The following is a 21188-nucleotide window of genomic DNA, read 5'->3' as shown; positions in this document are numbered from 1 at the left end:
CCACTAAGCCTCCACCCCCTCCCCACATGTCCAAAATTCCAGGGAAAGGTCCAGAACCTCAAAGAGAATAACACATTTACCTGTCTGGTGCACACACGCACTCACATACTGCATAGCTGCAGAAGACTGCATGGCTGGCAGAATATAACAGCGAGGCAGAACGGTGCACCCAGGTCGGACTGGCCTTCATGGCTGGACTTTGTTTAATTTGCCTGTCCAAAGACTTTCTAAACAAGATCAAACAATGGCATATCAGTGTTGCAATCACCTGGAGGCAGGAAGAGCGTTCCTCTGACCCCGCCCTCTGTGACCTCTACCCTGCGGACGCCCGGTGCCATGTACCAGCGCTCGGCGACGGCACAAGCCAACGCCTTCGTCTCTCTGAACCCCTGGCTGATGTGGCCACAGTACACAGAGATCGGGGTGCTGAGATCCTTCTTCCGCAACCTGAGGAGTGTTCAAAACACCTTGAATGTTCCTGATGCATCTGATTCCTTTGGGTAATTAACTGTTTACTGGCCAAATTACAGGTGAGGTTGCTAACCTGAGTCCTGTTCTACTCCCAGGCACTGGCTTCATGCTCCAGAGCAGACCCATGGGCTCCATGCCCTGATACGATCCTCCCACACACACATGTTCTGCAACTACGAACAAAACACACTGAACCTCAAAACAAGCAGGACTTAACAGTTAAGAGTTGGAGGTTGGTAACAAATCAGTGCATGCCACTGATTCCAGTATAAATTATAGAGCAGCATTTGACAACATCACATACAGTAATGAAATAACTGTCGACGTAATAATAAAGAGCTGCTCAGAATACTGCGCAAACACGTAAATTGCAAGGTGCGATAAAGCGGAGAAATCAGTGAAAAACCTTTCACGGTTCCTTCATCATCGCTGACATAATGTCCAAAAGCCTGCCAGAGGTCGTCATCCTCAGAGCGCAGTAGGGAGTGCAGAGTGACGTCTTGCCCGTGGAACAAATTCTGCACAACCACTCGGAACTTTTCATCCACTAGTCCCCTGGACGGAGTGACGGACAGCAAGGCGCTCATATTGTTCTCAGACATATTTCTTGTAATACCAAACGAGACGTCGGTACACATAAAACATGTGACCTCGTGAATATTGTACCCTAACCTACGTCTACAACGTCTGGTTAGTATGTTAGAGCAAGGTAAAGACGACATTACCAGTCTAATACAAATTCGCAAAGTTTCTTGATTACAAACGTACTGTATACTCAGAATTCGAGTTATAACAAATAAAATGCAGACAATGAAAATGCAACCTGGGACATGTTTAAATACATTTAGGAATGACCCATAACTTCACATAACAATCAGCTGCTAACGTTTTTCTGACACTGCCACGCTGTACGACTTAAGGTAAACCAAGTCGTTATAGCAACGTATTGAGGTGGATCGCAACCATCACTCGTAAAAACTTCTACTACTACGACTGGCGCAATAACGTAGCTACTATGGCAGTTGCACAAGTTTTAATAACTTCGTCCTGAATCAATTATACAGTATCTATTTCATTTTGACGGTTAAAAAAGGATACTGAAACGTTCAATCGATTCACTCCGTCTACGTTTGCCAGGCATACGTTTTTATGGTTATATCGGAAATGAAGGAGGGGCTTATTCATTCTGCTGAAATTGCAGACCGTTAATTTGCAAGTGTGATGCTGTGAATATAATCACTGAGACTTAAGTATTAAGTCTAAGTATTTCAGTCCGTTTGTTTCTTTCACTTGCATTCACATTTGAACCCCAAGACCACTGTATGTGGGCAGCCTGTAGCGTAGTGGTTAAGAATCGAATCCCAGCGCAGCCACAATAAGATCCGCACAGCCATTGGGCCCTTGAGCAAAGCCCTTAACCCTGCATTACCCCAGGGAGGATTGGGGGGACTGTACGTCGCTCTGGATAAGAGCGTCTGCCAAATGCCAATAATGTAATATAATGTCTAAAGTCCAAGGTGTGTGTAAATAAGTTCTTCAAGCCAGGACCAGGCCTGAAGCATGCAATCAAATTATATGATAAATCCTAGAAAACACTCAATGATCACTATTTGGTAAACCGGTCTACCAGCTCGTTAATGCAAACATCTAATCAGCCAACCATGTGGCAGCACAAAAGCATGCGCACATGGTCAAGATGTTTGGTTGTTGTTCAGATTAAACAACGGAGAAGACACATGACCCAAGAGACTTTGACTGTTGAATGGTTATTGGTGGCAGACAGGGTGTCACAGGAAAAGCATCACAGAAACTGCGTGACCTCCTGGGATTTTCACACACAACAGACCCTACAGTTTACAGAGAATGATGCGAAAAACGCTTTAGTGAGCGGCAGTTCTGTGGGTGAAAAGGAGTTCAGTGTGTTTATGTTTCACACAGTTGGAGGTAAAAAGGGAAAACCATGACCTTTGCAGCCTTGTACTCCAGAATAATTGTAAAACTACTAAAAATATTTTCAAAATATATGTTAAAATGCAGGATCTTGTACTTTGGTCATACCCTGTAGTATAACATTTCATACTTGTGCTATAAAACACCAGTGCGTCCTCGCATTTAATGGCAGCTTGATGTCATGTAGACAGTGTGACGTTTTTTTTTTATATTAAATTATTTTTAACAAACAGGTCTTTATAAAGCAAGTAAAAAATAAATAAATAAATAAAAGGTCTATGAACCAGATGAAAACAGACGTAGTATTCATTTTCTGATGCGTAATAATAAAAATGCTTGATCTCTGCAGTCACCAATGCACCCACCTCCCAACACTCTCAGGCCAGGAGTGACCACAACAGCCCCACCCAGTCAGGTTTATTTCCCAACCCCAGCAGATGAATTTCCAGGTCTGATGACCTCCAAGCCTGTGCAGCAGCGATACAAGGATACAACAAAATTGCAGCTAAAAACCTACACATATAAAACTGAGAGGAGCCCTCTCAATCACAAACTGCATCGACAAACACCAACAAAGACCACCTGAAACAGTGACGCATCCAGGAAGCAGCATCCACCAATCAACAGTTGTCATTGTTAGTTACACCTCCGTCTGTGATTGGAGCTGTGTTTTCTACCAGCAGGGTGACATCACAATGGTCTATCCATACTTCAGCGTCCCATTTGCAGACTCCCTCGGTCGTGGGGCACACCCAGTTACCATGGAGACGGCCTTTTCCTGACAGCTCTGTGCAGGATCACTTTGCAATCAGCTCAGACCAAGTGACAAAACAGGATTTGAGGGAGTAATACGGCAGACATTTTTCATTTTACAAAATCAAAAAATGTATATGAAGCGTTCACCGTTTCGGTGCCGCTGTAACGCAATCGTGAATTAACTTAATTTTAAAGGACAATTTACAAGGAATGCTACGAATAATATAACTGATATTATTCCCCTGGTTACAACTTTTATGGACCACCAAGCTGGCAGAATTACGCTCTTTACTGAATGAAACAAATGCAATTCTCGAGTGAGACTTTGCAGAAGACTGCATGGCTGGCAGAATATAACAGCGAGGCAGAACGGTGCACCCAGGTCGGACTGGCCTTCATGGCTGGACTTTGTTTAATTTGCCTGTCCAAAGACTTTCTAAACAAGATCAAACATTGGCATAAGGTTTGACCAGTTTGGTAACAGGCTATGGGAAAGTCGCTGACTTTTTAGTGTGACAGTGGCTTAGAGAAATGCACTCAGTCAGCAATTTATTAGGTAGACCTCTACGCCAGCTTGTTAATGCAAATATTTCATCAGCCAATCCTGTGGCAGCAACTAAATGCATAAAAACTGCTGATGTGGTCAATAGGTTCAGCTGTTGTTCAGACCAAATGTTGCAATGGGGAAGAAATATGATCTAAGTGACTTTGACACACACCAACCTCCTGCACCTGGAGCATTCATTCTCAGTTACTTCCGTCACTGGTAAATTAATGGCATTGTTTCCATTTACATGTTGAACTGATTGAATTGAAAGTGGATTGACCAGCTCTCAGCTGTATCATGCGATTATCATACAGGTATCCTAACTCTCCAGCAGGGGGCAGTGTGGGTTTCGGTCATTGACACTGAAACCAACCATGTGGCGCGGCCAGGGATCTCCTGTGTGTCAGTGGGTTGGGGCCCATGTACTTTGGGGACCATGGGATACTATGACACCAGTGACCTTTGGGTCATGCCATTTCTTCTCTCTACTCCCACCCTCTCCCCCTCTCCCCTTTTCTCTCCTCTCTTTCTCTGCCTCTCTTCCTCTTCTGCCTCGTATATCACTCCATAGGTCTTTACCAGCTTTGTCTTTTACATAAATATTATGTTCACCCCAAAATGTTCAGGTTATGATGTCAACACCATCAATAGGACATTTGGTCTTGGGAATTTGAGTCATTGGCCCGATATGACTTAGCTGAAGCTGCATCACACGGTTTTGTTTGACTAATTCCTTACAATGTTGCTGTACTGTCTAGCACACCACATCAATTCTTTTCATTGTTATAAGGGCGACATTGGCTCAGGCGGTCCCTGAGCAAGACACCTAACCCTGAATGCTCCTGACGAGCTGGTTTGGTGCCTTGCATGGCAGCCAATCACTGCTGGTGTATGAATGGGTGAATGAGAAGCATAAATTGTACAGCGCATTGGATAAAGGGGCTATATAAATGCATATGAATAAATAAAAGGTTATATGAATAAATATAACCAAAACAGCAATAACCCCAATGTGTAGTATGGAATATTTTCCTTATTTATCCTATGTATCAGTATTGACCAATAATGTGACTGAAAGTATATATATTGCACAAACAGCACTGAAGTATCATATTTGCACTGTTTTGTACTCTTTTTTATATTCTCACTGAGAACTGTAACCACCAATATTTCCTTAAGCCAGAGTATTAGAGTGGTAAGCCAAAAGAGAAACACATAATAATAAGTCAGTTGTCCTATTAGAAGTTGCGCCAGAAGTATTTCCTAAAAAGTGAATGAGAATGTGTAAGCCAATCACAACAGAGGGGTGGAGACCAGAAACCCATCAGCAGCAAGTGAACCGCTGTGGCGCATCCAGAGGGGATGAGACTGCAAGCATATATACGAGTGTGTACCCAACGCGGATACCACGGCTTTTGTGATTGGATTATACCTGATGGAATAAAAGCCTATTATTCAACACTTTGCTGCAAGACTCTTGATTATCAGATTTGGACTGTAAGATTTGAATTTGGACTCAAATTTGTTGTCTTGGGGAACCACGACAGTAGCTTAGAGCTCTTCAAATCATGCTCCCGAATGCTACGTTGCCAGATGAAGAAAACAATAAGACGGGTTTTTATAGATCAAAAGAATCAATGTTAACATTGCATGCCGCTCTTTGCTTGCTAGGAAACGTGGCTAACGTTGGTAACATTTGTAATGGATCATGGCGAAAACTGAAGTTTAGCATTAACGTTATGCATGACATTCCCCATGCTTGGTAGCAAACGTGTCTAACGTTGGTAGCATTTGTAATGGATCATGACGAAAACTGAAGTTTAACATTAACGTTATGCATGACATTCCCCAGCCGGCACGGATGTGTGTAGCACTGCCGCCTCACAGCAAGGAGCTCCTGGGTTCGAATCCCCGTCGGCCGGGGCCTCTCTGTGCGGAGTTTGCATGTTCTCCCCATGTCTGCGTGGGTTTCCTCCGGGCACTCCGGTTTCCTCCCACAGTCCAAAGACATGCAGGTTAGGCTGATTGGAGAGTCTAAATTGCCCATAGGTATAGGTATGAGTATGAGTATGAGTGTGTGTGTGTGAGTGAATGGTGTGTGTGCCCTGCGGTGGACTGGCGACCTGTCCAGGGTGTATTCCTGCCTTTCGCCCAATGTATGCGGGGATAGGCTCCAGCCCCCTGTGACCCTGTTCAGGATAAGTGGTGTAGGGGAAAATTCACAGAACAAAATATCTCCCTCCTAAAAGCATGATAACCAATCACAAGTCAAAATCAGACTCCACCTTAGTGAGCAGGCTGGTTCCTCCAAAACTCTCGACGATGTGTGCTAAAAGTTTATCAATATATCTGTATTAAAGTATGATATCTACCCTGTATAGTTTCAAAATGATATTGACTGCTAAATTGTGCTAGAATTACACAGCAGCCAGCTGGCAGAGGGGGGGGGGGGGGCATCTTGAACTGTGTAGACCAAACTGTTAAGGACACGGGCAGAGCAAGATATGACTGTACAGCTGATTTCTCCGGGACTCTTGATGTTTTATGCCAGAAGTGTATCTATTTGACCGAGAACATTAATTATAGCTGAGCTTATGAAAACGCAAGAAACCACAGTGAAAACTGTTGAAATGAGAGTAAAGAATGCTACGTACATTTACTCCCTTAGAGGAGAATAATTAATCAAATGTTTAGTATGTCTGTATATTAGAATAGTGTATTAGAAGTGAATATTAATGAAACGTTTAGTTTGTCTGTATATTTTCAATGATTACTGCTGCTTAGTTCATCTTATAAAAGCGAAAGATACAGAGTGACGTGTATGGATGACGTGTTAGAGGGAGGGCATCCAGAACTTTATGAGGTCTGGTAGTTTGCCAAGAGCAGGTGCGGGGTGAAGTGAGGACACGTAGTTGGCAGAGTGCCCTGACCTTTGTACAGAGTTGGCAGAGCATAAGGACCGTTGGCAATTTGCCACAATGACGTTGTGGGAGGAGCGTTGGGAGGAGTTACGATAAGAAAAGTGTGGGTGATTTGCCAGAATGAGGTTTGAGGAGGAGTTGTAGGTGGAGTAACTGTGTATAAAATGGGTGTAAAAATGACAGTCGGGATTCAGTTCTGGAGAGCTGATCCGGCTTCATGTGCTGCTGCTAATAAAGTCTGATTTTCCTGAAGATCTTACTGCCTGGTGTCATCTTTTCCCTCGCGAAGATGTTTTTCGACAAATTGAAGATTTGGACTCTGTCGTTTCCTTGACACGACAGCGGGTTTGGATAATGGATGGATGGACGGATGACATTCCCCATGCTTGCTAGCAAACGTGGCTAACGTCTAATTATCACATGCCACAACAAAAACCGCCACATTTTCTCAAGTTGGATGTTGAGTTCTTGTCGGCTGAAATGTCTACATTTTTAGGCAGACAAAGGAAGCAGCACATGCTTTAATTGGTTGTGGTAGACTGTAAAGAAACAGTAAGATAAAGCTGGAATATGGGGCCATGTGCCCCTTTCATGTACATGGCTACCTTAATTAACCCCATTATAATCTGTTGACATTTAGGGGAAACTAAAAAGTGAATTAAAAGGTTTATGAAAACCGCTGCACCAGGAATGGATGCCCCTGGGTGGCCTGAGAGCGGAGTAGCCAGGAGGGGGACGGTGGACGGAGATGGTCCTCCTGCACGGGGTCACAGGGCCCCGGGGGTTTTCAGGTCTGGGCCGTACAGGTGCTGCTCCAGGAAGGCCAAGATTCTGTGCCAGGAGTCCTCCTGGGCACTAGAGTGCGCTCTGACCTCCCCTCCCCAGAGAGCCACCACTGCGAAGCAAACAAGAGAAGAAGGTCATTATTTGAAATAAGTGGATTTGCTGTGATATTAAAACTCCCAATGTGTCATAGGTATGTGGGCGGAGCCAATCATAGATAATTGCAATTTCAGTATTTTAATAATTAATGCCAGCAAACTCCAGTTCTCCAGTGTGGTTACACATTGGGCAGATGATCCAACTCAATCACCTGAAAGTATTACTCAGTTTCAGTTTTAACATCAGGTTGCAGAAGTGGTGTCAATGATTTGCCTGTTGTTAGCCACAGCCTTCTTGGCAATTAAATAAAGTGGCAACCTGCAGCCTCTTGCCCCAGTATAACGTAAGTTCAAATTTAGGCTAGTTTTAACGTAAATTCAGAGTTACGCCATAACTTAATGTAAACTGGTTGCACCAACTGATTTAGTGACAGTAACGCAAATAACCACACATTACAGCAGTGGTATGCAGAAGAGCATCTCTGAACACACAACGCATTATAACTCTTAAGTGGATAGGTTACAGCAGCAGAAGTCTAATAAAAGTAAAGTCTAGTAAAATAAGTCAAATAAATACCTAATGAAGTGCTCACTGAGTGTATAAAATAGTGTCGCTTTGGATTAAAAGCGTCTGCAAAATGACTAAAATGTAAATGTAAATATAAATGTGTAATACCAGACGTCAAATGGAACTGAGGCACCCCCTTGTGGCAGACACATAATACTACATCGTGATGAACAAATGAACAAACAGACAGAGAATTATCCTTTTTGGCACCTAAAGCTGAAAAAACCGCAATACCGCGAGTACAATAGTTATTACCACACTGAAGTCATTTGGTCTACATGACAGAAGATCATCATCAGGTTCCTCCTTACCCCACATATTGTGCAGACATGAATATAAAGTCTACAGGTTCCTTACCCCACATCTGACATATCATATACTGTTCTGTACCTTTTCCTCCTGACGCAGTAACAATGTAGTTGCTAAAGGCAATGTGCGGGGTGTAGGGGGGCTCAATCAGGTGTCCCGCCCCAGGGTAGGAGAGGATGGTCAACAGATGACCGTTTCCAGCCTCCTCCATCATCTTCTCCATCTGGAGGAAAAGCTTTGTTCACACACAGCAACTGGCAGAGTAAAACTGACCTGTGTGTGTCTGTGTGTGCTTATGCATGTGTGCTAAAACGTTTTTTTGGGGTCTCAGTGCAGATTTATAAATCACATGGTGCACAGACGGGGAATTAGCAGCAATGGAGTACCCGAACATCGATACTATCTTTGAATGATTCATGAAACACATTGTTGAATAAATGTTTTCAAATAGCATTGTCTATTGTATGCTTTAAAAAGTTATACAAGTAAGCATAACAACTCATGACATATTAAGTGTTTATAGACAAGTTTATACAGTTTAAAGCATTTTTAATCATGAAAAAACTGGTTTAAACAGGTGGTTTTAATGTTGTGGCTGATCGGTGTATCTCATCTTGCCTTACACTCATACATATGAAAGGCTAGCTCCACCACTGAATGTACAGACTGGTATGTAAAGACAGAAGCACAGACATCGGTACAGACAGCGGTATAGAGAGCGGGACAGACAGACTCACGTCTTCAGCCGACTCAGCGACTGGGCAGCTCTGATCATCTTCACCCACGATCAACAGCAGAGGACACTGTAACTGCCCCACCTGAAGATCACAACAACCAACAGTGACTAAAGCACCACACTCACAAGCCAATCAGAATGGGCAGAGGGATCTACAGCACAACACTCACAAGCCAATCAGAATGGGCAGAGGGATCTACAGCACCACACTCACAAGCCAATCAGAATGGGCAGAGAGATCTACAGCACAACACTCACCAGCCAATCAGAATGGGCAGAGGGATCTACAGCACAACACTCACCAGCCAATCAGAATGGGAAGAGTGATCTACAGCACAACACTCACCAGCCGATCAGAACGGACAGAATGGGGTGTGCCTATCGCTGTGTATAAACAATGAGGCAGAGAGAGTTTATATTTACTCACAGCAACCTTCTTGCTGGGGTCGGAGGGTATCGGCAAGAGAAGATCTCGCGAGATCACTCGATGCTCCTCATCATAACGGACCTTGTGGGAATCTCTGAAAACAAAATAAAATGAAATTAATGAATGAATGAATGAATGAACGATACACTGCAGATCACTTTCGCCACACAGAGCTGCAGGGTGACACTCACTTCTCAATATCCTTAAAGACGTCAGCCACAGATCCCCGCAGTGGCTGCACGTGGCTTCCGCTCACACATACCAGGCACCTGGGCTGGGAGAGAAAGAGCAGATGGGGTGTAGCATCTGATATGCGGCGTATTTCAGCGTTTCCTAACCGGTGTGCCGCCAGGCAAGGTGCCGCATGAAAAACCCTTTCAAAAAAAAAAGAAAAAAGAAAAACCTTCACAAAACCCAAATTAAATGTCATTAAAATGCATTTGGCTTCAATGTAATAACATCTTAAGGGATAGCCAACATGGCTTTCACATTCTTTGAGGAAGCTACCAAGTGCTTTGATGGTAGCAGGGTTTATGACATACATTTAGATTTCCAAAAGGTATTTGATAAGGTACCACATGACAGACTCATTATCAGATTTAAAATAGGTTTGGTAGCGTAGGCCCTTGGTTAGGGAATTTAATAGCACCAGTCTTAGTGATACTCACAATTTTATTTTCCCGATTCTTGTGTAATTATCGATAACTCGATAAAAAATTCAAGTGAATGTGACGATGATGAAAGGCACTGCTTCAATTAGGATTATGAGTAAGTATTGTCATAAAACAGAAAACCACACAAACATGTAAGATGCAGCACATAGAGACAAACATGAAGACTTACGGACGATGATGACTAAAACACAGGATGGGAAACAACCTCCTGACATTTGAAGGCCTTTGATAGATTAGATGCACTGACACATAGAAGTAACAATAAATAAATAGGCCTGATTGCGACGGCTGAGTGATGTGCTAGTAACCTCTCCTCAGGACAACAATCCAACTAATGCCAACGGATTTGAAGATCATGGGACAAGAACTGATGTTATTCTCATATTTCTCTTATGCTTATTTAAAAACTATGAGTGAAATATAAAATTATTAATGTAATTGATAGATGAAATGATTGATGTTATTGATAACTAATGAATTTGCGATGCTAAAATAATTCATAAAAGAGTGATAACGTTAAAGTTAACTCTCAAGAATGTGAGACCTAGTGGTCTCAAAGGGGGGAATGTTGAAGTTTGATCAAAATGCTCCTATTGAAAACCAGGAATGCTTAGAATAATGATGAAGTTTGATTTAAATGCTTTTATTAAAACTGTGAAATGGTTAGAATTGAGAATAAGTGAATAAGTCAGCATGAGTAATTAGAACTGTGTGTCTGTTCAAACACATTGAGCTGCAAAGTAGAGAGTTTGTTTCATGAAAGTGCAGAGAACACTTAATCAGGTGTTTAAAAACCATACCATTGGATGCGACCTGTTTTGACTAAGTGATGCAGGTCAAGCAATGTGGGTCTTTGCAGAGAAATGTTCTGAGTTAGTGATCACCAGCCAGTTTGCCTGCGTCATTACAGAGGCAAAAGGTTAAGACAGCTCAGCTTTCATAGAGTGACAGAAAATATTAAGGCAGGTTAAGAGAGACAATGTGATGTTATATGACAAATGATTGGTTAGCTTTATTGTATAAAGACTAGGATACTTCCTACTGTTACTTTGGAATTCTCTGGTCTCTTGAAGCTTCTTGCACAGAGCACACAGATTCCCCAGATTAATCTGTTTTATTTTAAACTAAAGATTTGTAATGAAGGCGGCACGGATGGTGCAGTGGGTAGCACTGCCGCCTCACAGCAAGGAGGTCCTGGGTTCGAATCCCCGTCGGCCGGGGCCTCTCTGTGCGGAGTTTGCATGTTCTCCCCGTGTCTGCGTGGGTTTCTTCCGGGTACTCTGGTTTCCTCCCACAGTCCAAAGACATGCACGTTAGGCTGATTGGAGAGTCTAAATTGCCCATAGGTATGAGTGTGTGAGTGAATGGTGTGTGTGCCCTGTGATGGACTGGCGACCTGTCCAGGGTGTATTCCTGCCTTTCGCCCAATGTATGCTGGGATAGGCTCCAGCCCCCCTGCGACCCTGATCAGGATAAGCGGGTTCAGATAATGGATGGATGGATGGATTTGTAATGAACAACTATTGACTGAGTGCTTCTTCAACATCATTGCTGCCAATACAACTTCACCCACGTAAAAGGAACGAGGAGGAAAAGCGACAAAAATGTTTCCTCAACATAGGTTTTGCAGAACGCATTTCAGAGTGCCATTTCTCTACACTGACAATGTTCTCTCACCTGGATCACGGACGAGTACACCGCCATCGACAGGACAACAGAGGTGCCAAAGCACAGTCCAAACATGGCGACCCGGTCACTGCACACCTGGGGATGCTCCTTCAGAATGGTGAATGCAGCCTGGCCCAGAAACATTTAAGCACATCATATTCTCCAGTGGGGAGATGACACACACATCCCCCTCCCAAAATTATTGGAACGGCAAGGTCAATTCCTTTGTTTTAGCTAAGCCAATTGAGTTCCAGGTCCAAAGTACATCGGATTTCAGCTTTTATTTCCTGGTATTTTCATCTAGATTTATTAAACAACGTAGAGAGCAGCAATATAGATTACAATTACAGCTGATAACAGTTTGCAAACAAGTAAAGACATGAGCCACAAACATTCTGCAACAAAGTTTTATGGACTGATGAGACCAAGATTAACTTCCAAAGTGATGAAAAGGCCAAAGTGAAGAGAAAGAAGGGACCTGCTCAGGATTCAAAACATACAAGCTCATCTGTGAAACACGGTGGAGGAAGTGTCATTGCTTGGGCTTGCATGGCTGCTGACTGCCAAATTATGGAGAAACATTCTGAGAAATGCGTCCAAACTCAACAGTTTGGTGATGTCCATGGGTCGCAGGGTTGATGCACTTATTGCAAGCAAGGGATATGCCTCCAAATATTAAGTGTTATTTACTTTCTTTTACTTAAATAGTCTCTATTAAAATACTCACCAAAAAATTGGGTGGCATGATACCAAAGGTGCTATGTTATAAGTAGTTTAACACATCTAGGTATAAATACCAGGAAATAAAAGCTGAAATTCTGAGCTCTTGTCACATGTTCATCTTTTTATCTGGACCGCAGATGTATTCACTGTATTGCAAAAGCAAAGGAATTGGCCCCGCTGTTCGAATACTTTTGGAGGGGACTGTATATACGTATGCATGTAAACATGAAATCATTTTTCTGTGCATATATAGCCGTCCTCTCAGCCAGGTCTCTCCTCCTAAAAGAGACTTTACATCTCAACTGGATGCGGCCTGGTTAAATAAAGCTTAAATGAAAAACGAAATAAATAATAAGTTATCATGTACCTCAAAGTACTGTTTTCCAACTTGTCTAGAGGGGTCTGACAAGGCCTTTGGTGACATGTACTCCAGTGCCATGGAAACGTACCCATGTGATGCAAGCAGGGCGGCACGGTACTCCACTAAGCCTCCACCCCCTCCCCACATGTCCAAAATTCCAGGGAAAGGTCCAGAACCTCAAAGAGAACAACACATTTACCTGTCTGGTGCACACGCGCACTCACATACTGCATAGCTGCAGAAGACTGCATGGCTGCTGACCTCGCAGAATATAACAGCGAGGCAGAACGGTGCACCCAGGTCTGGCTGGACTTTGTTTAATTTGCCTGTACAAAGACTTTCTAAACAAGATCAAACATTGGCACGGCAGTGTTGCAATCACCTGGAGGCAGGAAGAGCGTTCCTCTGACCCCGCCCTCTGTGACCTCTACCCTGCGGACGCCTGGCGCCATGTACCAGCGCTCGGCGACGGCACAAGCCAACGCCTTCGTCTCTCTGAACCCCTGGCTGATGTGGCCACAGTACACAGAGATGTGCACCAACATCGGGGTGCTGAGATCCTTCTTCCGCAACCTGAGGAGTGTTCAAAACACCTTGAATGTTCCTGATGCATCTGATTCCTTTGGGTAATTAACTGTTTACTGGCCAAATTACAGGTGAGGGTGCTAACCTGAGTCCTGTTCTACTCCCAGGCACTGGCTTCATGCTCCAGAGCAGACCCATGGGCTCCACGCCCTGGTACGATCCTCCCACACACACATGTTCTGCAACTACGAACAAAACACACTGAACCTCAAAACAAGCAGGACTTAACAGTTAAGAGTTGGAGGTTGGTAACAAATCAGTGCATGCCACTGATTCCAGTATAAATTATAGAGCAGCATTTGACAACATCACATACAGTAATGAAATAACTGTCGACGTAATAATAAAGAGCTGCTCAGAATACTGCGCAAACACGTAAATTGCAAGGTGCGATAAAGCGGAGAAATCAGTTAAAAACCTTTCACGGTTCCTTCATCATCGCTGACATAATGTCCAAAAGCCTGCCAGAGGTCGTCATCCTCAGAGCGCAGTAGGGAGTGCAGAGTGACGTCTTGTCCGTGGAACAAATTCTGCACAACCACTCGGAACTTTTCATCCACTAGTCCCCTGGACGGACTGACGGACAGCATGGCGCTCATATTGTTCTCAGACATATTTCTTGTAATACCAAACGAGCCGTCGATACACATAACACATAACATAACACGTGACCTCGTGAACATTGTACCCTAACCTACGTTTAAAATACTCCATTCCCAGTCTAATACAAACAGAGGGGTGGAGACCAGAAACCCATCAGCAGCAAGTGAACCGCTGTGGCGCATCCAGAGGGGATGAGACTGCAAGCATATATAAGAGTGTGTACCCAATGGACCGTTGCGTTGTAACGCGGATCCCACGGCTTTTGTGATTGGATTATACCTGATGGAACTTTGCTGCAAGACTCTTGATTATCAGATTTGGACTGTAAGGTTTGAATTTGAGTTTGAATTTGGACTCAAATTTGTTGTCTTGCTCCTGAATGCTACGTTGCCAGATGAAGAAAACAATCAGACGGGTTTTAATAGATTTTTATAGATCAAAAGAATCAATGTTAACAATGCATGCCGCACTTTGCTTGCTAGGAAATGTGGCTAACGTTGGTAACATTTGCACATTTAAGCACATCATATTCTCCAGTGGGGAGATGACACACACATCCCCCTCCCAAAATTATTGGAACGGCAAGGTCAATTCCTTTGTTTTAGCTATACACCGAAGACAATTGAGTTCCAGGTCCAAAGTATATCGGATGACAGATCCAAATTTCAGCTTTTATTTCCTGGTATTTTCATCTAGATTTATTTAACAACGTAGAGAGCAGCAATATAGATTACAATTACAGCTGATAACAGTTTGCAAACAAGTAAACATTCTGCAACAAAGTTTTATGGACTGATGAGACCAAGATTAACTTCCAAAGTGATGAAAAGGCCAAAGTGAAGAGAAAGAAGGGACCTGCTCATGATTCAAAACATACAAGCTCATCTGTGAAACACGGTGGAGAAAGTGTCATTGCTTGGGCTTGCATGGCTGCTGACTGCCAAATTATGGAGAAACATTCTGAGAAATGCGTCCAAACTCAACAGTTTGGTGATGTCCATGGGTCGCAGGGTTGATGCACCTATTGCAAGCAAGGGATATGCCTACAAATATTAAGTGTTATTTACCTTCTTTTACGTAAATAGTCTCTATTAAAATACTTTTGCTCACCAAAAAATTGGGTGGCCTGATACCAAAGGTGCTATGTTATAAGTAGTTTAACACATCTAGGTATAAATACCAGGAAATCCATCCATCCATTATCTGAACCCGCTTATCCTGATCAGGGTCGCAGGGGGGCTGGAGCCTATCCCAGCATACATTGGGCGAAAGGCAGGAATACTCCCTGGACAGGTCGCCAGTCTATCGCAGGGCACACACACCATTCACTCACACAGTCATACCTACGGGCAATTTAGACTCTCCAATCAGCCTAATGTGCATGTCTTTGGACTGTGGGAGGAAACCAGAGTACCCGGAGGAAACCCACGCAGACACGGGGAGAACATGCAAACTCCGCACAGAGAGGCCCCGGCCGACGGGGATTCGAACCCAGGACCTCCTTGCTGTGAGGCGGCAGTGCTACCCACTGCACCATCCGTGCCGCCATACCAGGAAATAAAAGCTGAAATTCTGAGCTCTTGTCACATGTTCATTTTTTTATCTGAACCGCAGGTGTATTCACTGTATTGCAAAAACAAAGGAATTGGCCTCGCTGTTCCAGTACTTTGGGAGGGGACTGTATATACGTATGCATGTAAACATGAAATCATTTTTCTGTGCATATACAGCCGTCCTCTCAGCCAGGTCTCTCCTCCTAAAAGAGACTTTAAATCTCAACTGGATTCTGCCTGGTTAAATAAAGCTTAAATGCAAAACGAAATAAATAAAAAGTTATCATGTACCTCAAAGTACTGTTTTCCAACTTGTCTAGAGGGGTCTGACAAGGCCTTTGGTGACATGTACTCCAGTGCCATGGAAACGTACCCATGTGATGCAAACCGGGCGGCACGGTACTCTACTAAGCCTCCACCCCCTCCCCACATGTCCAAAATTCCAGGGAAAGGTCCAGAACCTCAAAGAGAATAACACATTTACCTGTCTGGTGCACACACGCACTCACATACTGCATAGCTGCAGAAGACTGCATGGCTGGCAGAATATAACAGCGAGGCAGAACGGTGCACCCAGGTCGGACTGGCCTTCATGGCTGGACTTTGTTTAATTTGCCTGTCCAAAGACTTTCTAAACAAGATCAAACAATGGCATATCAGTGTTGCAATCACCTGGAGGCAGGAAGAGCGTTCCTCTGACCCCGCCCTCTGTGACCTCTACCCTGCGGACGCCCGGTGCCATGTACCAGCGCTCGGCGACGGCACAAGCCAACGCCTTCGTCTCTCTGAACCCCTGGCTGATGTGGCCACAGTACACAGAGATCGGGGTGCTGAGATCCTTCTTCCGCAACCTGAGGAGTGTTCAAAACACCTTGAATGTTCCTGATGCATCTCATCCCTTTGGGTAATTAACTGTTTACTGGCCAAATTACAGGTGAGGGTGCTAACCTGAGTCCTGTTCTACTCCCAGGCACTGGCTTCATGCTCCAGAGCAGACCCATGGGCTCCATGCCCTGATACGATCCTCCCACACACACATGTTCTGCAACTACGAACAAAACACACTGAACCTCAAAACAAGCAGGACTTAACAGGAAAGAGTTGGAGGTTGGTAACAAATCAGTGCTTGCCACTGATTCCAGTATAAATTATAGAGCAGCATTTGACAACATCACATACAGTCATGAAATAACTGTCGACGTAATCATAAAGAGCGGATCAGAATACTGCGCAAACACGTAAATTGCAAGGTGCGATAAAGCGGAGAAATCAGTGAAAAACCTTTCACGGTTCCTTCATCATCGCTGACATAATGTCCAAAAGCCTGCCAGAGGTCGTCATCCTCAGAGCGCACAAGGGAGTGCAGAGTGACGTCTTGTCCGTGGGACAAATTCTGCACAACCACTCGGAACTTTTCATCCACTAGTCCCCTGGACGGACTGACGGACAGCAAGGCGCTCATATTGTTCTCAGACATATTTCTTGTAATACTAAACGAGACATCGATACACATAAAACATGTGACCTCGTGAATATTGTACCCTAACCTACGTCTACAACGTCTGGTTAGTATGTTAGAGCAAGGTAAAGACGACATTACCAGTCTAATACAAATTCGCAAAGTTTCTTGATTACAAACGTACTGTATAATCAGAATTCGAGTTATAACAAATAAAATGCAGACAATGAAAATGCAACCTGGGACATGTTTAAATACATTTAGGAATGACCCATAACTTCACATAACAATCAGCTGCTAACGTTTTTCTGACACTGCCACGCTGTACGACTTAAGGTAAACCAAGTCGTTATAGCAACGTATTGAGGTGGATCGCAACCATCACTCGTAAAAACTTCTACGACTACGACTGGCGCAATAACGTAGCTACTATGGCAGTTGCACAAGTTTTAATAACTTCGTCCTGAATCAATTATACAGTATCTATTTCATTTTGACGGTTAAAAAAGGATACTGAAACGTTCAATCGATTCACTCCGTCTACGTTTGCCAGGCATACGTTTTTATGGTTATATCGGAAATGAAGGAGGGGCTTATTCATTCTGCTGAAATTGCAGACCGTTAATTTGCAAGTGTGATGCTGTGAATATAATCACTGAGACTTAAGTATTAAGTCTAAGTATTTCAGTCCGTTTGTTTCTTTCACTTGCATTCACATTTGAACCCCAAGACCACTGTATGTGGGCAGCCTGTAGCGTAGTGGTTAAGAATCGAATCCCAGCGCAGCCACAATAAGATCCGCACAGCCATTGGGCCCTTGAGCAAAGCCCTTAACCCTGCATTACCCCAGGGAGGATTGGGGGGACTGTACGTCGCTCTGGATAAGAGCGTCTGCCAAATGCCAATAATGTAATATAATGTCTAAAGTCCAAGGTGTGTGTAAATAAGTTCTTCAAGCCAGGACCAGGCCTGAAGCATGCAATCAAATTATATGATAAATCCTAGAAAACACTCAATGATCACTATTTGGTAAACCGGTCTACCAGCTCGTTAATGCAAACATCTAATCAGCCAACCATGTGGCAGCACAAAAGCATGCGCACATGGTCAAGATGTTTGGTTGTTGTTCAGATTAAACATCACAATGGAGAAGACACATGACCCAAGAGACTTTGACTGTTGAATGGTTATTGGTGGCAGACAGGGTGTCACAGGAAAAGCATCACAGAAACTGCGTGACCTCCTGGGATTTTGACACACACAACAGACCCTACAGTTTACAGAGAATGATGCGAAAAACGCTTTAGTGAGCGGCAGTTCTGTGGGTGAAAAGGAGTTCAGTGTGTTTATGTTTCACACAGTTGGAGGTAAAAAGGGAAAACCATGACCTTTGCAGCCTTGTACTCCAGAATAATTGTAAAACTACTAAAAATATTTTCAAAATATATGTTAAAATGCAGGATCTTGTACTTTGGTCATACCCTGTAGTATAACATTTCATACTTGTGCTATAAAACACCAGTGTGTCCTCGCATTTAATGGCAGCTTGATGTCATGTAGACGGTGTGACGTTTTTTTTTTTCATATTAAATTATTTTTAACAAACAGGTCTTTATAAAGCAAGTAAAAAATAAATAAATAAAAGGTCTATGAACCAGATGAAAACAGATGTAGTATTCATTTTCTGATGCGTAATAATAAAAATGCTTGATCTCTGCAGTCACCAACGCACCCACCTCCCAACACTCTCAGGCCAGGAGTGACCACAACAGCCCCACCCAGTCAGGTTTATTTCCCAACCCCAGCAGATGAATTTCCAGGTCTGATGACCTCCAAGCCTGTGCAGCAGCGATACAAGGATACAACAAAATTGCAGCTAAAAACCTACACATATAAAACTGAGAGGAGCCCTCTCAATCACAAACTGCATCGACAAACACCAACAAAGACCACCTGAAACAGTGACGCATCCAGGAAGCAGCATCCACCAATCAACAGTTGTCATTGTTAGTTACACCTCCGTCTGTGATTGGAGCTGTGTTTTCTACCAGCAGGGTGACATCACAATGGTCTATCCATACTTCAGCGTCCCATTTGCAGACTCCCTCGGTCGTGGGGCACACCCAGTTACCATGGAGACGGCCTTTTCCTGACAGCTCTGTGCAGGATCACTTTGCAATCAGCTCAGACCAAGTGACAAAACAGGATTTGAGGGAGTAATACGGCAGACATTTTTCATTTTACAAAATCAAAAAATGTATATGAAGCGTTCACCGTTTCGGTGCCGCTGTAACGCAATCGTGAATTAACTTAATTTTAAAGGACAATTTACATGGTATGCTATGAATAATATAACTGATATTATTCCCCTGGTTACAACTTTTATGGACCACCAAGCTGGCAGAATTACGCTCTTTACTGAATGAAACAAATGCAATTCTCGAGTGAGACTTTGCAGAAGACTGCATGGCTGGCAGAATATAACAGCGAGGCAGAACGGACTGGCCTTCATGGCTGGACTTCGTTTAATTTGCCTGTCCAAAGACTTTCTAAACAAGATCAAACATTGGCATAAGGTTTGACCAGTTTGTTAACAGGCTATGGGAAAGTCACTGACTTTTTAGTGTGACAGTGGCTTAGAGAAATGCACTCAGTCAGCAATTTATTAGGTAGACCTCTACGCCAGCTTGTTAATGCAAATATTTCATCAGCCAATCCTGTGGCAGCAACTAAATGCATAAAAACTGCTGATGTGGTCAAAAGGTTCAGCTGTTGTTCAGACCAAATTAAGAAATATGATCTAAGTGACTTTGACACACACCAACCTCCTGCACCTGGAGCATTCATTCTCAGTTACTTCCATCACTGGTAAATGAATGGCATTGTTTCCATTTACATGTTGAACTGATTGAATTGAAAGTGGATTGACCAGCTCTCAGCTGTATCATGCGATTATCATACAGGTATCCTAACTCTCCAGCAGGGGGCAGTGTGTGTTTCGGTCATTGACACTGAAATCAACCATGTGGAGCGGCCAGGGATCTCCTGTGTGTCAGTGGGTTGGGGCCCATGTACTTTGGGGACCATGGGATACTATGACACCAGTGACCTTTGGGTCATGCCATTTCTTCTCTCTACTCCCACCCTCTCCCCCTCTCCTCTTTTCTCTCCTCTCTTTCTCTGCCTCTCTTCCTCTTCTTCCTCGTATATCACTCCATAGGTCTTTACCAGCTTTGTCTTTTACATAAATATTATGTTCACCCAAAAATGTTCAGGTTATGATGTCAACACCATCAATAGGACCTTTGGTCTTGGGAATTTGAGTCATTGCCACGATATGACTTAGCTGAAGCTGCATGACACGGTTTTGTTTGACTAATTCCTTACAATGTTGCTGTACTATCTAGCACACCACATCAATTCTTTTCATTGTTATAAGGGCGACATTGGCTCAGGCGGTCCCTGAGCAAGACACCTAACCCTGAATGCTCCTGACGAGCTGGTTTGGTGCCTTGCATGGCAGCCAATCACTGCTGGTGTATGAATGGGTGAATGAGAAGCATAAATTGTACAGCGCATTGGATAAAGGGGCTATATAAATGCATATGAATAAATAAAAGGTTATATGAATAAATATAACCAAAACAGCAATAACCCCAATGTGTAGTATGGAATATTTTCCTTATTTATCCTATGTATCAGTATTGACCAATAATGTGACTGAAAGTATATATATTGCACAAACAGCACTGAAGTATCATATTTGCACTGTTTTGTACTCTGAACCGCTGTGGCGCATCCAGAGGGGATGAGACTGCAAGCATATATACGAGTGTGTACCCAACGCGGATCCCACGGCTTTTGTGATTGGATTATACCTGATGGAATAAAAGCCTATTATTCAACACTTTGCTGCAAGACTCTTGATTATCAGATTTGGACTGTAAGATTTGAATTTGGACTCAAATTTGTTGTCTTGGGGAACCACAACAGTAG

The 21188-nt window shown here is 43.4% G+C and overlaps 1 protein-coding gene across 1 annotated transcript; it reads right to left on the bottom strand.

Moving 5' to 3' along the window:
• Window positions 1-7182: 7182 nt before the first annotated feature.
• Window positions 7183-14191, bottom strand: LOC133119247 (peroxisomal succinyl-coenzyme A thioesterase-like). The gene is made up of 10 exons (XM_061229763.1): window positions 13996-14191; window positions 13663-13762; window positions 13375-13565; window positions 12999-13168; window positions 11918-12037; window positions 9758-9840; window positions 9567-9660; window positions 9141-9221; window positions 8485-8626; window positions 7183-7540 (listed from the first exon to the last, which is right to left on the bottom strand). The coding sequence occupies exons 1-10, from the start codon at window positions 14189-14191 to the stop codon at window positions 7413-7415; spliced, it is 1305 nt and encodes a 434-aa protein (XP_061085747.1). The 3' UTR covers window positions 7183-7412.
• Window positions 14192-21188: the final 6997 nt, after the last annotated feature.

This window comes from Conger conger, chromosome 19 (assembly GCF_963514075.1).
Source record: "Conger conger chromosome 19, fConCon1.1, whole genome shotgun sequence".
NCBI lineage: Eukaryota > Metazoa > Chordata > Actinopteri > Anguilliformes > Congridae > Conger > Conger conger.
This window is presented reverse-complemented; position numbering and strand designations above follow the sequence as displayed.

Coding starts and splice junctions, on each gene's coding strand:
- LOC133119247 (XM_061229763.1), bottom strand. CDS start 14,191: ATGTCTGAGAACAATATGAGCGCCATGCTGTCCGTCAGTCCGTCCAGG. Junction 9,222..9,566: donor ACCCCAGCAAGAAGGTTGCT/GTGAGTAAATAT, acceptor TGTGATCTTCAG/GTGGGGCAGTTACAGTGTCC. Junction 8,627..9,140: donor TCGCTGAGTCGGCTGAAGAC/GTGAGTCTGTCT, acceptor CTTTTCCTCCAG/ATGGAGAAGATGATGGAGGA.